Source organism: Danio rerio, chromosome 5 (assembly GCF_052040795.2).
Source record: "Danio rerio strain M-AB ecotype USA chromosome 5, GRCz13ab, whole genome shotgun sequence".
In the NCBI taxonomy this organism is placed as follows: domain Eukaryota; kingdom Metazoa; phylum Chordata; class Actinopteri; order Cypriniformes; family Danionidae; genus Danio; species Danio rerio.
In genome coordinates, this window is record NC_141025.1 from 31,808,611 (window position 1) to 31,822,769 (window position 14,159).

The 14,159-nt window shown below is 36.4% G+C and overlaps 1 protein-coding gene and 1 long non-coding RNA gene across 10 annotated transcripts in view; one reads left to right on the plus strand and one right to left on the minus strand.

Annotated features, from left to right (window-relative positions):
* LOC147844013 (uncharacterized) overlaps nt 1–14,159 on the plus strand; it is a 187,318-nt gene that overhangs the window by 16,300 nt on the left and 156,859 nt on the right. The window lies entirely within an intron of this gene.
* Nucleotides 9,339–14,159, minus strand: part of spns2 (SPNS lysolipid transporter 2, sphingosine-1-phosphate) — a 116,904-nt gene continuing 112,083 nt past the window's right edge. The window contains exon 13 of one of the 3 annotated variants that reach the window (XR_015490446.1): nt 9,339–13,960. Coding sequence is in view for 2 of the 3 variants with exons in the window: in XM_087252606.1 (XP_087108732.1) it covers nt 12,109–12,120 (12 nt within the window). In the remaining variant the exon portion in view is untranslated. 3 annotated transcript variants of the gene reach the window in all.

Here is a 14,159-nt window from a genome sequence, read left to right on the forward strand (position 1 = left end):
TGTTGGATATGATGTGCAAGCTTAAATGTCGTTTTATTCAGATTTTTTTTTAACTCTGTGATTTGTGTCAATTGCAGTTATTTTATAATAATACTATCATCTTGTGGGCCTCAGTTTAAGAACTGATCAAGAGTTTGAAAAAGTAAATCTGAGGAACATACATGTAATATCTCTGTTTCACTGTTGTATTATGTGTTTTTTGCTTTGAATAAAAGGAAACTGGAAAGATAAGCTAAGCATATAATATTAACATTTCAAGATTGGGTGCATTTCAACATTTTTATCTCTAGACTAGGATCAACAAACTCATATCTTTCATTTTCTCTTATGTCCTTCTAGACCAGGGATGGGCAAACGGTCCTGGAGAGTTTAGCCCCAACCCTAATCAAACAGGCCTGCCTATAGATTACTAGTGATCTTCAAGTCACTGATTTGCATGTTTGGGTGTGTTTGATTAACGTTGGAGCAAAACTCACCGGCCCATTTTTTACTTTTGTTAGCTAGAAGTCTTTATTCATTTAAAGCAGGGGTCACCAATCTTGGCCTTGAAGGTCTGGTGTCCCTGCAAAGTTTTTTTTTCACTTTTAATTGATAGGACAGTAGGAGAGTAAAGTAGTAGGTGATAGGAAAGTGTTGGGAGCAGAGAGAAAGGGAAGGATTGGCATAGATACTCGAGGTGGGAATTAAACTCAGGTCACCATGAGTACCAGAGTGCCATGTCTTGATGCATTTACCACTTCGCCAGTATTTTCAACCGGTGGGCCTCAGTGATCCTGCAGGTGGACTGCGAGATAGCCTAAAATTAACTTATATATTATGCTATAATTATTTGATTTCATTATTAAATGTCATATTAAAATAATCAAAGTAAAAGCCTTTCCTGTTTTCTCTAATTGATTACTTCAGACAGCAAAAACAGCCTCATTGATAAATACAGACAAAACTGTGGCCTAAACTTACAACTGCTGCACGCCAACTAGGACTACATTCTCAGCAAAACATCACGCAATTGTAAAGGTAATGAAAATTACGCTCTCTTTGTGTGAACACTTTAAAATGTCCACATAGTTGTCCAAATGAATGTTCTGCGAGGGTTTTATAACGGACACGCGCATATACAGAGATCTAACGAGGCTCGGTGGTGTTTCAGTACTGAACAGCTGTTCCTGTTAGCTAACTCCAATAATATCTAACTGCAAACCCAACTGCCTTCAGATCGATTTGTTTTAACAGATTTAGAGTGTTGTTACTGTATATTAATTTTATTTATTTTAATTGATATAAATAGTAGTTCAGTAGATGAATAGTCAGTCCAATTCAAAGCAGAAGCTTTTTTTTTCTCTTGTTGTTCTGTCAGGTTTGTTTATTGAAGAAAAGGCCCAAATACTCTGCAGTTATAACTGGTAAAAAATGAAAAATTCTGCTAATTTCCATCTGTGCATGAAAAAAAATATTATATAAAAAATAAAATATATAACGTTTCACTTTTTATAAAATGCTGTAGAAAAATAAGAGAATAATAGTAGAAGGCAAAATAAAATTGTGTTGCTGATAAAAAAAGGTTTAAAATAAGCATTTTCTTAGACAATCAGTTTAAGAGAAAATGTCAGACAGGTAGACCTTCAAAATATTTTCACAGAACAGATGAGCCTCGAAGTAAACAAGGTTGAGAACCCCTATGCTACGCCATTGACCCCAATGTCCCTGCTAAGTTTATCTCCAGCTTGGCTCAACACACGTGCTTGGAAGTTTCAACTATAGTAAAGCTGCAGTCACACTGCACTTTTCTCCCCATGGACTTCCATTCATTCGCACGTGAATGTGTCAGATGAAAACGCAAGGTCGTGCGGCAAATTTCTCACTTTGCTGCGTTTGAAATTTCAAGCTTCGTGAACTCTAAGCTGCGAAATTGCATCACATGATTGCGTGAGACCAATCTAGGATCAAAACATGACCTCTCTAGACAGAAATTTAAAACATGGTCTAATCGCTTGTTTTTTTAGGGTGCTTTCACACCTGTGAATCGATTCAGTTGTTCCGAAAGAGGGATTCAAACTGTTACATTGTTGCTCTTTGTTCTTGGTGCGGTTCGCTTTCACACTGCAAAGTTTCTAAATGGACCAAAAGAGCTAAAATAAGTCATGTTTGAGTAAACTCTCCTCACATTGGTCAGAGTTTCAGCTGTCAGGGGAGGTGATGGTTTGTTGGTGTTTGACAAGGTGCACGCGACGTGTCTGAAGAGCGAGGAAGGATGCAGTGGGAAAGGGTGAGAAGGGTGCGCGACGTATTTGAGGACCGGGAGGGAGACGCGTGATTTCCGGGAGATTATCACTCGTTTGCAGGCATCCTGGAGTCTCTGAGTATTTGCAGGAGACCCCCGAAACTTCCGGGAGACTTGGGGTGTCTGTTGAATGACCTTCCGCCCTACTAATAATTCTCTTTATATAGCCGTATACCTATTACATATCCATAAAACACTGTGATATAACCGGGTTCGGACCGTATCGCTTTCTCACTAAAACCGCTCCGCTCCAGAGTTTGTTTCAATCGAGCCGAGACCACCTCATTCAAGCAATCTCGGAACGGTTGTTTTGCCGCGGATCCGAGTGCAACTTGTGGTTTCACATATGCCAAACGAACCGTGCCAACTGGGCAAACAAGACAGGTTCTGAAACAAAAGTCTAGGTGTGAAAGCACCCTTAATGTCTAAATTCCACCCCTTTTCGCTGTGCTGTATGACAAGATTTCACAAACTCAAACTCTAGTGTGACCGCAGCTTGAGACCCTGATTAGCTTGTTCAGGTCAACTTGATTAGGGTTATACCTAACTTCTGCAATTTAATTTTGTTATTAATTATTCAACCTCATGTAATTCCAATTTCTTAAGATCTTTTTTTCATCTTCAAATGATGCAATCCACCAGCAACCATGGCCACCATTGACTCTAACCACCTCAATCACAATCCCATGATTACTAATCACCTGCACCTGTGTGCACATTATTACCTGGACTATCTAAACCCCCTTCACTCAAATCACCCATGCCTAGTCTACCGGTCACCTCACTGAAACTATAGCCAGACCACCCAAATCTCTCTGCGCCCCTTTGAGTTCTCCTCCTGTGAGTTCCTCGTGTTTCCATTGTCTCCTGTGAATGCCTCTCAGATGTCTACTGTGTCTTCGTTATCTACCTTGTTGTCCCTCTGTTTAAGCTACCATCTACGAACTGAATTAAGGCTTCCTGTCTATTGTCTTCTGAATATTGTGACCGTACTAAATTCTCTGCGAGTCTTTAAAAGTACATCAGTGTGTTCCACAGAACAGAAAGTCCTACAACCTGCAAAATCATTACAGGATATTCATTTTTGAATGAGCTATCCCTTTAGTGTACTTTTACTCTTAGCATTGTTTAAATGCATAACAAGGGTATTGAATTAAAGTTCAGACAGTTTGTGCTCATAAGCTGCTTAATATGGACTTAATATAACTAACTAAGCAAATAGCCAAATAACGTGACATGTCTAAATAACCAAACAAAAATGAATGTGTGGCACAGCAGCTGTTTGCTTAAGCTTGAAAATGTCCCTAAAATTACCAGTGTTTTTATTTTTTTGTTTCTTTGGCTCACTGGGTGTTTTAACAGTTTCATGGAAAAGAAATCACCACATTGATTTTCCTGCTGAGTATAAGGAACCTTTATATCCTGTCTACACCCTAGAGTTTCCTGTCAGATCTCCACTGTTCTGTTGACTCTGACAGTGTTTTCTCATTCCGTCATGCCAGAATTAGCTTTGGTTTGCTTGACCCAGTACATTTCTGTTAGTTTATCAGAGTTTAACATCCAGTGTGAAAAGGTCTCATCAGTAGAGTTTGTCGTTTTTAATCCAATGCAAATACTAATATTGAATGCCGGTTTGTTCTCGCTTGAGTTCACGCCTAGAACTCTGACATATTTTCTGTTTTCATTTCAGGGTCCTGATTTTATTAGCATTTTAATTTGTGCACACATTGAAATGGCTGTCAATAAGACAGAGCATCTTCACCGTTTAATGCTGAAATTGAATGGGTGGATGGGTAAATTAGTCAAATGCTGAGATGTTGCCCTTAAACTGGATAAAGACCTTCCTGTCAAAGGTTAGTCGGGGTCACTTGTGATTAGAAAAGCTCCAGTGATCAATACTTCTCATTGAACACATCCACGGTTAGTGATTTTGGGGCATTTGAGACCTTCAGCTCTTCTAAAGGAAAACACCTCTTAATTATAGGCTAATTTTTTTGGAGATCTTTGGCCATTGCTGCTGGTTGGTATATCAAGTTTGTGCAGTTTATCAGCATGTATATTTAGAAGTGTTATGGTATTAGGAAAATATTATATTGAATTACAAGTTTGATATGACCACATCTGAAAAATAGTGGAGGACCAAGACTAAACTGCTACTGCTGCAGGGAAAGTGTGTAATCCAGTTTGTCCTGAACAAGAGTTATGGTTTATATTAAGGGCTATAAATTTACTCATATGTAGGGCTAGACAGAATCTGCTATTTATGCATTTTCATATTAGTCAATAATATTACTGAAAATAATATATATTTGTATTTGTGTATTTTACATAAATGCAAATTTACACACAGGCTAAAATCAGTGAATTTCTGTGCACACAGATTCCGTGTGGGCCTACTCATATGACTAGTATATATAGTTTAAAGCGATTTGTCTGGTCAGATACTCTGAAATACACATCTTGCCTTTTAACAGATCATTTCTCTCAGTATATTTCACAGATGTGTTCACCTCAAAATGTTCAGTTTTGAAAATATAACCGGATATATTTAGCAGTGACAGACACTGCCATGCACATGCTTGCTAAACAGGCAGAATACAATAACATATAATTGAATAATTCTGACTAAAATATACAACATGCCAACTGCAGAAAAAAAGAAGTAATTGTAAAGTTCTTTTGTGATGACTGATCCAAAAATAGCTTGACTTTTCTTTGAAAAGTTTTGTTTTTAGATTTTAATCTTTCAGTGTTATAATGCCATGAGATTTGAACCCTTTTTTGCACATAAATTGTAGCGCTGACTACTTCAACCCAGGCTTATTCTGAAAACATACCTCTATTTACATTTCTGGAGACTGTCAAATACGTCCCAGGAGCTACGTTGTTTTTTGCAGTTTTTCAGAACCCAAATTTCTTTCTCGAGTGGCATTCGCGCCTGCTGTTCTCGCGTAAATTCACCAGAGGCCACTGACTGACTGACTGACTAACTGACTGACTGACTGACCAATTGACTGACCCACCCTTCCCCTTCCCTAAACCCAACCAATAGTATCTTAAAAAGCACAGATTGACCCACCCACTTCCCTGAACCCAACCAGCAATTTTAAAAAGCAATTTAGAAAAAGAAAAGCCCTCGTCTGAGTTTTACCAGGTTTTACCACATTCTCACCCTGTTTATTTAACTTTTTTGGCTTACCTTTTTTCTGTAATGATTCTTTACCGGACTTAAACTCCGTTGTTGTTGTCATCACCTCTCTGCATCTCAAGTGCACCAATGTACATGGCAATCTAACTTGACAAACTAGTTGCAGCCAGAAAGCTGTACATCTGGAGGTAAGCAGTCAGCTGGTAAGCGTGGAAAAGAAAGGTGTCATACCGCCCCGTAGCGTTCGTTTTAAAGAAGAAATGCAGCCATACATACTTTTGGCTACATAATTCATGATCTCCAGACACATATATAGAGCTACGTTTTCAGAATGAGCTTATGTTGGTCTATGTTGGTCTATGAGCTTTTGTTGGTTGCATACATCACATTTGTTTTCATATCCTTCAATATTAACAATGTTTCACTGGCCAACATAGGTCAGTATGCAAAAAAAGTGTTTTTTTTAAAAATCCAAATATAAAATGTAGAAGTATATCTCAGTATCGACATAGGATTTTTGGCCATATCGCTAAAACCTATTGTAATGATGCTTTTGTTCTTTGTAAGATGTAAGCTAGTTAGTTTTTAGGAAATTAGGTAATTTTATACTCCGCTGTGGCTACGGTAGCAGATATTTGTGAATTTTCTCGATTTGCTATCATAGGCTTTTCAAAACATGTGGTTAGCAAATATCGCTTTTTTTCCCCATCTGTAAAATGTATGAATGTGGCAACTGTTGCTAGGCATATTTTCTCATATTTTCAGCAACAGTGTTTCTTGTCTTGTCAACACACTGCTGACCTTCTCCATCTACATTCTTCTTCTCCGGAGTCACAGAAAGCGTTGCCGGGCAACAGAGGTGCAGTGTGTGCCTCTCTAAACAATGCTGGACTTCATCCAGTCCCCCAGATCCGGGTCTGACTCTTATACTGATACCCGATGAAAATAAAACCTTTTGCTGAACCCCCACCCTCTCTCTGCGTGACTCTGAGAAAGAGGAAGAGAGAGGGGTTTCCTGCTCTGTAGGAGTGAAAGTCTCCTTTCTGTCCCCTCAGGTATGTGCTAATGGGGCTCCGGGACATTAGAGCTTATTCATGTGCTGTAGAAGCACATATCTGGGATTGGGTGTCCTGCTTACAATCTGTTGAAGGACAGGTTTTGAGTCAGTAATGGTGAGATTATGTTTTGAAAGATATCTCCCATGTTGCTCACAAGGCTCCATTATTTTAATCAAAAGACAACAATGAATATGTTACTTTTACATTTGGCCAACCAGTGAATATATAAAACAAAAACAATAAAAGCAACCTAAATTGCATAGAATGTATACAGTATTTTTGATCAGTTCTTGATTTTCCTGAGAATCATGCTTTTGCCATGCTCTATGATTGCAGCTATAGGAAGGTGTGATGAAATAATATACATTAAATAAATATATATATAGTTATAAAAATTATTTAAAAATATATATGGGCAAGGTAAAATACATAAAAAAATAAATAAACATTTATTTATTGTATTGAGTACTTTTCCCTGCACCTTATATTTTTTTTCTAATCAAAATGACTGAGCATATGCTTTTTTTATTTACAAAAGTCATCCAGTAAAATTCCAAAATTTAAATGACCGAATGAAAAAATTTAAAATTTAAATGAATTTAAAATAAATAGCAGATACAAAAACAGAATTTAGTATTAACTCTTGATCAATCATTCTGTTGCGTTTGAATGTTTGATTCTGTTTTTTTTAACTAAAAATAATTTAATTATTATTTCATTATATATTTCATGATTTCCCTCATTTTTAGATTTTCCCTCCACAATCATATTTTTTTAAATATAATTTTTTTTTTTACATGCATTTACTATGCCTTTAGTGAATAGGAAATCACTTCTGTACATTTAATGTAGGCACAAAAATGGGACATAATTGACCTATATAGATATTGACCTTATCTCTCTACCGCATGGTGTTGCCATATGGCAACATGATATTTATGTTTATTTCCCTGCCACTGATAAGGACCAACATTCAAATTTTTTTGTCGGAAAGAGAAGACCTTAGTGTAACCAATGGTGTGCTTTGGTTAAGTCACATGACATGCAGTGTTTTTCTGTGGCACAATTTCTGACAGACTAGCATTTATTGTGAGTAGTTGCTGAATGCAAATGTAAACGTCAATTAAAACAAAGGATCAACTCATGTCGATCCAAAATTAAATCTGAAACATTACCTCCAGCAAGTTATGATGACATATTCACAACTCAAAAAAGTTTTTATCAAATTAGTTTCTTGTAAATCGATCAAATTTTTGTGTTGCCAAATGGCAGCACTGTGCAATAGTGGAATGTGCAATATTGCAATGAGTTAGCTATAGCTAGCAAGGTCAGTTGTGATTTTTTAAGTTGTAACAATAACAACATGAATGCTAATTATATCATTTTGATTAGTCATATGTAAAGGGCATTTGCATTATGGATAAAATCTCATTTTAATAGCAATACTTTTGATAAGATATAAATACAGGGAACAGTGTATTAGGGAGGATTACCATGTTCTATGAAAAGTAAAAGAAGAAAAGAACAGAAATGGCTCATCCTGCAGATGAAAATGAGGATGAGATGAGTTTTAGTGACCATGAGAATGATGCAGATTGGACATCTAATAAGAGCAGTAATGGAGACTCAGAGGCATGTAGGACAGGTGTAGCATAGTATATAGTATAATATATAAATATTGTTAGCTAATAGCTAAGTTATTCTGTTGCATATGGATATATTAGACCTGTTATTTATTTGTTATAATTCTTACTGGAGGAAATGTTTATACCTACTGTATGTTGTATACATGATAATACAATATTAGGTTTGTTTTCAGTAATATTCAGCAAAAAGAATAAAATAAATGAAAGTTGTTGAAATATGAGTTGTTGGAAAGTATGTAGAAGATGTCATTTATAAGTTCTGTGTTTAGGATTGTAATACTGCAACACAAATTAAATCATTTACAAAATATTAATTATAAGGAAAGTTATAAATTCATATAAATTTAAATAAATTGGATCCACTGATGGATGTTGTTGCCATATGACAACATATCATCAAGTACCTTAAAAAATACATTTTCGACAATTTTGTTTTACAACACTTCAGGTTTAGCCATTCTAAGAAAAGAAAAACAGTAAAATATTTTTTTTACAGATCTGTCATAAAGAGTGCAGTAGAGGGATATTCTAAAATACAGATGTGCGCTCATTCATGCGATTGATTGAGAACTTTAGAACTTTAGAACCAGATTTAGAACTAGAAATTTAGAATTAGATTCAGTTGCTTTTAGGAGAAATGAAATAGTAAACGGCAGAAAACTGTTAAACTATTTGCTCTACAAACAAGTGTGTTCAGGACTATATAAACAAAGCAGAATAATATAATAAGAAAATATCAATTTGCAACATCATTTGCTGATTTTAATGTCTAAAAATTATTCGAAGTGTATCAGACCAGATGTCTCGACCAAATGATATTCAGGCTGCGCCTGCTCATTAACAAAAAATAAGGTCAATAAATTCAAATTATGAATTTTTTTTATTTTTATGTAATGATACAAAAGGCAAAATAATAATAAATTGTATGTATGTATGTATGTATGTATGCATGCATGCATGCATGCATGCATGTATGCATGTATGTATGTATGTATGTATGTATGTATGTATGTATGTATGTATGTATGTATGTATGTATGTATGTATGTATGTATGTATGTATGCATGCATGCATGCATGCATGTATATATATATATATATACATATATATATATATATTTTTTTTTATTTTTATTTTTTTTTTACAATACATTATTCATCTTGTGTTGAACCTCAGGTTAAATAAAGACAACATATTTCACAGCTTTGATTAAATAAGTTTATTTTGATCAGTTACATATAGGGTTATATCCCTGTGGGAGCATCACAGTAAACGTCCTAGATACTTTTCTTCTTTATAATCACAACTTGCTCTAAAAAATAAAATCACCTTTTAATTTCTGCTTAACATCAGAAATAGGTTCATTTTTACAGAATTCTTGTATGACAAGAAAATGTGCAATCTGAAAAACTCAACGCTCACGGTTCAGCAATAAAAACGGTTTCATAAAACAGCATCGGGTTTTGTTGATAAAAGAAACTTGGCCTCACAAATACTGAGCCAAGCATTCATCCGATCTGGATCACCGCGAGCGTTGACTTTCAGCAGACAAATAAACAATATTCATTTAATCATTGACAGCATGTAAAATAACTTTGAAAAGCTAGTAGCCAGGCAGTGAACGGGTAATAATCCCTCAAAGCTAGCACTTACAAATGCCAGTGTAGAACTATTGGATAGACAGTAAGAGAAAACCCCCTGATCAGCACATCATTCACACACCCAGTTGCTTGTGCAAAATAAATCAGGTTAAAGTATCAGTTCATTGGTCTAACAAACATGTCGGTACGCAACACGTGTATGTAAATCATGCTGTGTGTGCATTTGTGTGTGTGTGCGTAAAGCAGTAACATAATTGGCTCCTGTGAAAACAGCTTTCTGAGATGAACAACTGAGAGACTCTTCAAATGGTGATAAGGAGGCATTTTCAAACACAAAAAACAGAACTGTACATAATAACTATGACATTATTTTCCCGTCTTATCAGCAAGGGTAGCAAATAAACAAAAACATAATAAATACATTGCATCAAAGCAGTTTACAATATATTAAAATTGCTGCATAATATAGTTTATCTTTATAGTGTTTATATATAAAACTCATATTTGTAAAAAGAAAGAAAAAGAGACATCTGTAAAAGAATAATAATAATACAAAAGCTTCATTAAGATCAATTTGCATGTGTAAACGCATTGGATTGGACAGAATCACATTCAAAGGCTTTTTACCTGGCACGAAGAAAGCTAAGAGGATATGACTGGAAAATAGGGACGGTAATTTCACATGACGTGTCAAGTCAGACCTTCAAAACACGGATTAGCTTTTTTTCCACTTTAAATCTATAGGCAAGGTGCTTTTTTCAAGGTGGGAAAAAGCATCGGCTTCTCTCTGAGAACAGATTTACACTTGAACGGCTTTAGACAGATTTGGTAACAACAGGTTGCTGAAAAGTGACAGTGGTGTGTGTGTGTGTGTGTGCTGAGAAAATCTTGCTAAATATGAGAATATACAAATTATTGCCACTGTCAAAGCTGTCATGTCCATTAATGACGCATCTTCTTTTAAATTGCATATATTACAAACTATATCCTAACGTAAATCTGCACAGGCCAATAATAGCGCAAACTCAATATTTTCTGCAATTTTACCCACCAATTGTATCTCTTCATATTCAAGACTCCTCGGTGAAAAGCAAAGTGCTTTTCTTAGCGAACGCAATATATAGTATTCAAATATCTGTCCTCTGTTTATCAAAAAAAGTTCACAAAAAATTCACAGAATCCACAAAAAAGCAATCCAGACATAGCTTAACCTCTGAGTTCTCCCTTTTTTGAAAACGGATGGATTGCAGTGTAGCTAATTAACTTGGCCACGGTACGCTATCATCCTTTCCCTCTCTTCTTTTCCAGTAAAGGGATATGTAAAACCAAATAAGCAAGGTAAGCCAACATACAAAGACTTTCATTCTTCCAGACTGAGCTTGCGAATCTTATCCGCAGTTAAAATGAAGGTTTGCCTGGCTGAGTGGGAAACCCAGCACTGCAGAAAGAATTCCTCGCCGAAAAACACTAGATAAGTGTATTGATAACCTTGGCTTTGTTCACCTGTTAACAATTTCTTTTTTGGAGTACTTCTGCTCTCCTTTCAGGACGTACTATGCGATATATCCTGGCAGCCTGTTTCAGTATGAAAGCATTTACATGTTGATCCTTCATTATAAAAAGATAATATTTACAATCCAGTGTCCCTTTCAGCTCTAGTTTATGAAGTCCCTCCAGTTTCCATAGTAAAAACACACAGAGGAGAAAAGATGAGCGGTTTCAACAGTCTCAGGTGTCATGCGAGGTTGCATGATGTCACTGGCACTGCATTAAAAATGTGCTAAGTGCTAAGAAAGAAAAGAACGGAAAATACATTTCTTAATAGGAAAACAGAGAGGATCTTTATGAAAGAAAAGTGACCGGGGACCAGACCCGTGCTTCTGCCGGATTTCTTTAAGGCAGGGCTCACCGTGTTGCTTGTTTCTGTTGGGGCGCTGATGTGATGCAAGTCCTTCAGTTCTTGAATGATTTTGGTGTGTTGGCGAGCCCCTGTTGGCTTCTGAGCATCATTGGTACTGGTCCCCGTTAGGAATGTGATGCTATGGCACTTGGTGCAGATCGACAGGCAGAGTGACAGGACGGTAGTGAGTGTCCGTGCTGCGTTCAGTAGTATGGCACCTATCTGAGCTCACATGGCTCTTTATATACATCCTTAATAGCTGCACACCAGCTGCTGATTGGCTGACGGGCTTACCGGGGCAAGCAAGGTGCGGCTCAAATACCGAACAGCCTTCGTGGAACGAAAAAGCAGAAATGACGATGATGGCGAGTGTGCGTATATGAGATAGCTGCTAGTTTGATTCCTTCTAATTTTATTTCCCTCCACTTGCCCACGTTTTCATTCCACTTTTGTCCCATTGCAGAAGCCTCTTCTCATTTGGTAACCTGAACGAAAGGAAAAAACAAAGAAGGGTCAGCCTGTGAGGGTTTGTTGTTGGTAAATTAAAAATTGAAGCAATAACATCCTAGTCTCTAGCTTCCCTACTGGATGTTTCATTTTAATTATTATAACTCGGTATACCCACTGAGCCATCTGTTTGGGGCTGCTGGTGAGGTAAACCACACACACTTTATACACACATGCTTCGTCCCAGCTCTGTAAGCTTCCCACAGCTGCCCTGCTGACATCACAATATGTGTCTGTCACAGATTTGACAGTTATTTTGTGCAGTTTTATATGAGAGAGAGGGGGGATGACGAAAACAACAGTGCTGTAAGATGATATCTGGCTCATGCTACTAAAAATGTTAAATACTAGGTTATTATGCTTAGATAATCACATCAGTGACGTTTACAGGACATTTAGGGTCTTGTTTGGGATTTGTGTATCGTGATGCCAAAAATAATCTGGTCTAGAAGCTTCTTTACTCAACAAATCTTTTTTTATTTATTGTTAACACACTGATAGACAGTATAAATTCAGTAATGCTCTATTCAGATTAATAATAATAGCTACTGATATATAATAGAATATTGAATATAATAATGACACATGATGGAATACCTTCCACATTGTTTTGTTGGTGAATGATTAAAAAAAGCATTTGACAGCCAATCAGAATCCATAAATTTTCTGTCACAACCTAAACCAGACTTTAATTTTGATGGAAGGAGGTTCGGTTTCTGTGTGTAAATGATGTGACACTATATTTTGGCATATTAAATGATAAATTGCCGGTGAAGTGATTTCTGGGTAGCTCTGGAGATGAAGTTAACGTGTTTATGACCTCATATAATGGAGGCAGCAGGCATAAACGTACTAAACTAAATTGCACTATTAATGCACACAGACATACAGGACAGTCTGTGGTACAATATTTGCCAAATTGTGTGTCAGTCTGCATTATGCATCTATTTCTATTCCCGTATTTTATACATCATCTGGTTTAATGATTTGGTTACGCATTTTTTAGGGGCAAACATAATTCATCATCGATTAAAAGAGCTTTACTTAAAATGAGGACAAGCTTAAGTGTTGTTGTTTTTATGCTACTATACAATTTACCACTCATATAGCACCAGTCTATTTAACTTGTCCTCCATCTGCTTCATAATCCAAGGTCTATTTCTCCAATGCTTTCTCTTTCATCTCTCATTCGCTCTATCTACTATCTTCCCATTGGCTTGGTTGCAGGCCCTTTCTGTCTGAAATCTTTGGCCCTCATCAAGGATAATGTCACAATAGTGATTATTCCTGCACTCCCTCTGTCACATCACAGAGCCTCCTCATAATTCCTTTCCTAATAGCGCATGTGTGGGCGCCTGTCTCTTATGCAACTCTGCGGGTTTTCTCTCCACTTTGTGCTTTGACCCCTATTGATTAGAGAACTTTTCCCATTTATATAAGTGACTGAGGCAATATGTCATGGCATCACATGCTCATTTATGCTAATGTATGTGCCTCTGACAGACCAAACCTCAAGGCTACGGTTTACACTTCGTCTAACCGGAGAGAGATTTTATTGATTCGCTGCTGAAGTGCAGTCGGTTCAGGCTGTTAACCTAATAAAGGGTGGTAGTTTTGCTAATAAGAAAGTGTTGGCTGCAGACGAGTAGGACAGCTAACTTGGGACACCCTGTCTTCAGAACCAAAATACATGACCAGTCACAAGCCACCTTCCTAAGCCAGTATACTAAAGAAACTATTAGACAAAAAGTAATGAAAACAAATGTTTTTATGTATCAGACTGTTAATGATATTTTATATAATATTTTAAGTATTTAACTGTAATATGAACTGAATTTTATTGTAGGATAGTTTGGCAGTGTGTGTTACTGTATTTTAAAGTTGCATTATGAAAAGTACTGCATATTTTACAGTAAATGTGTACAATACTGTATATACATACACAACATGGTAAAGGGTGCTGTAAATCTAAACAGCATTTTTTCCGTAATTGATTTACAGTAAGTTACAGGCGAAC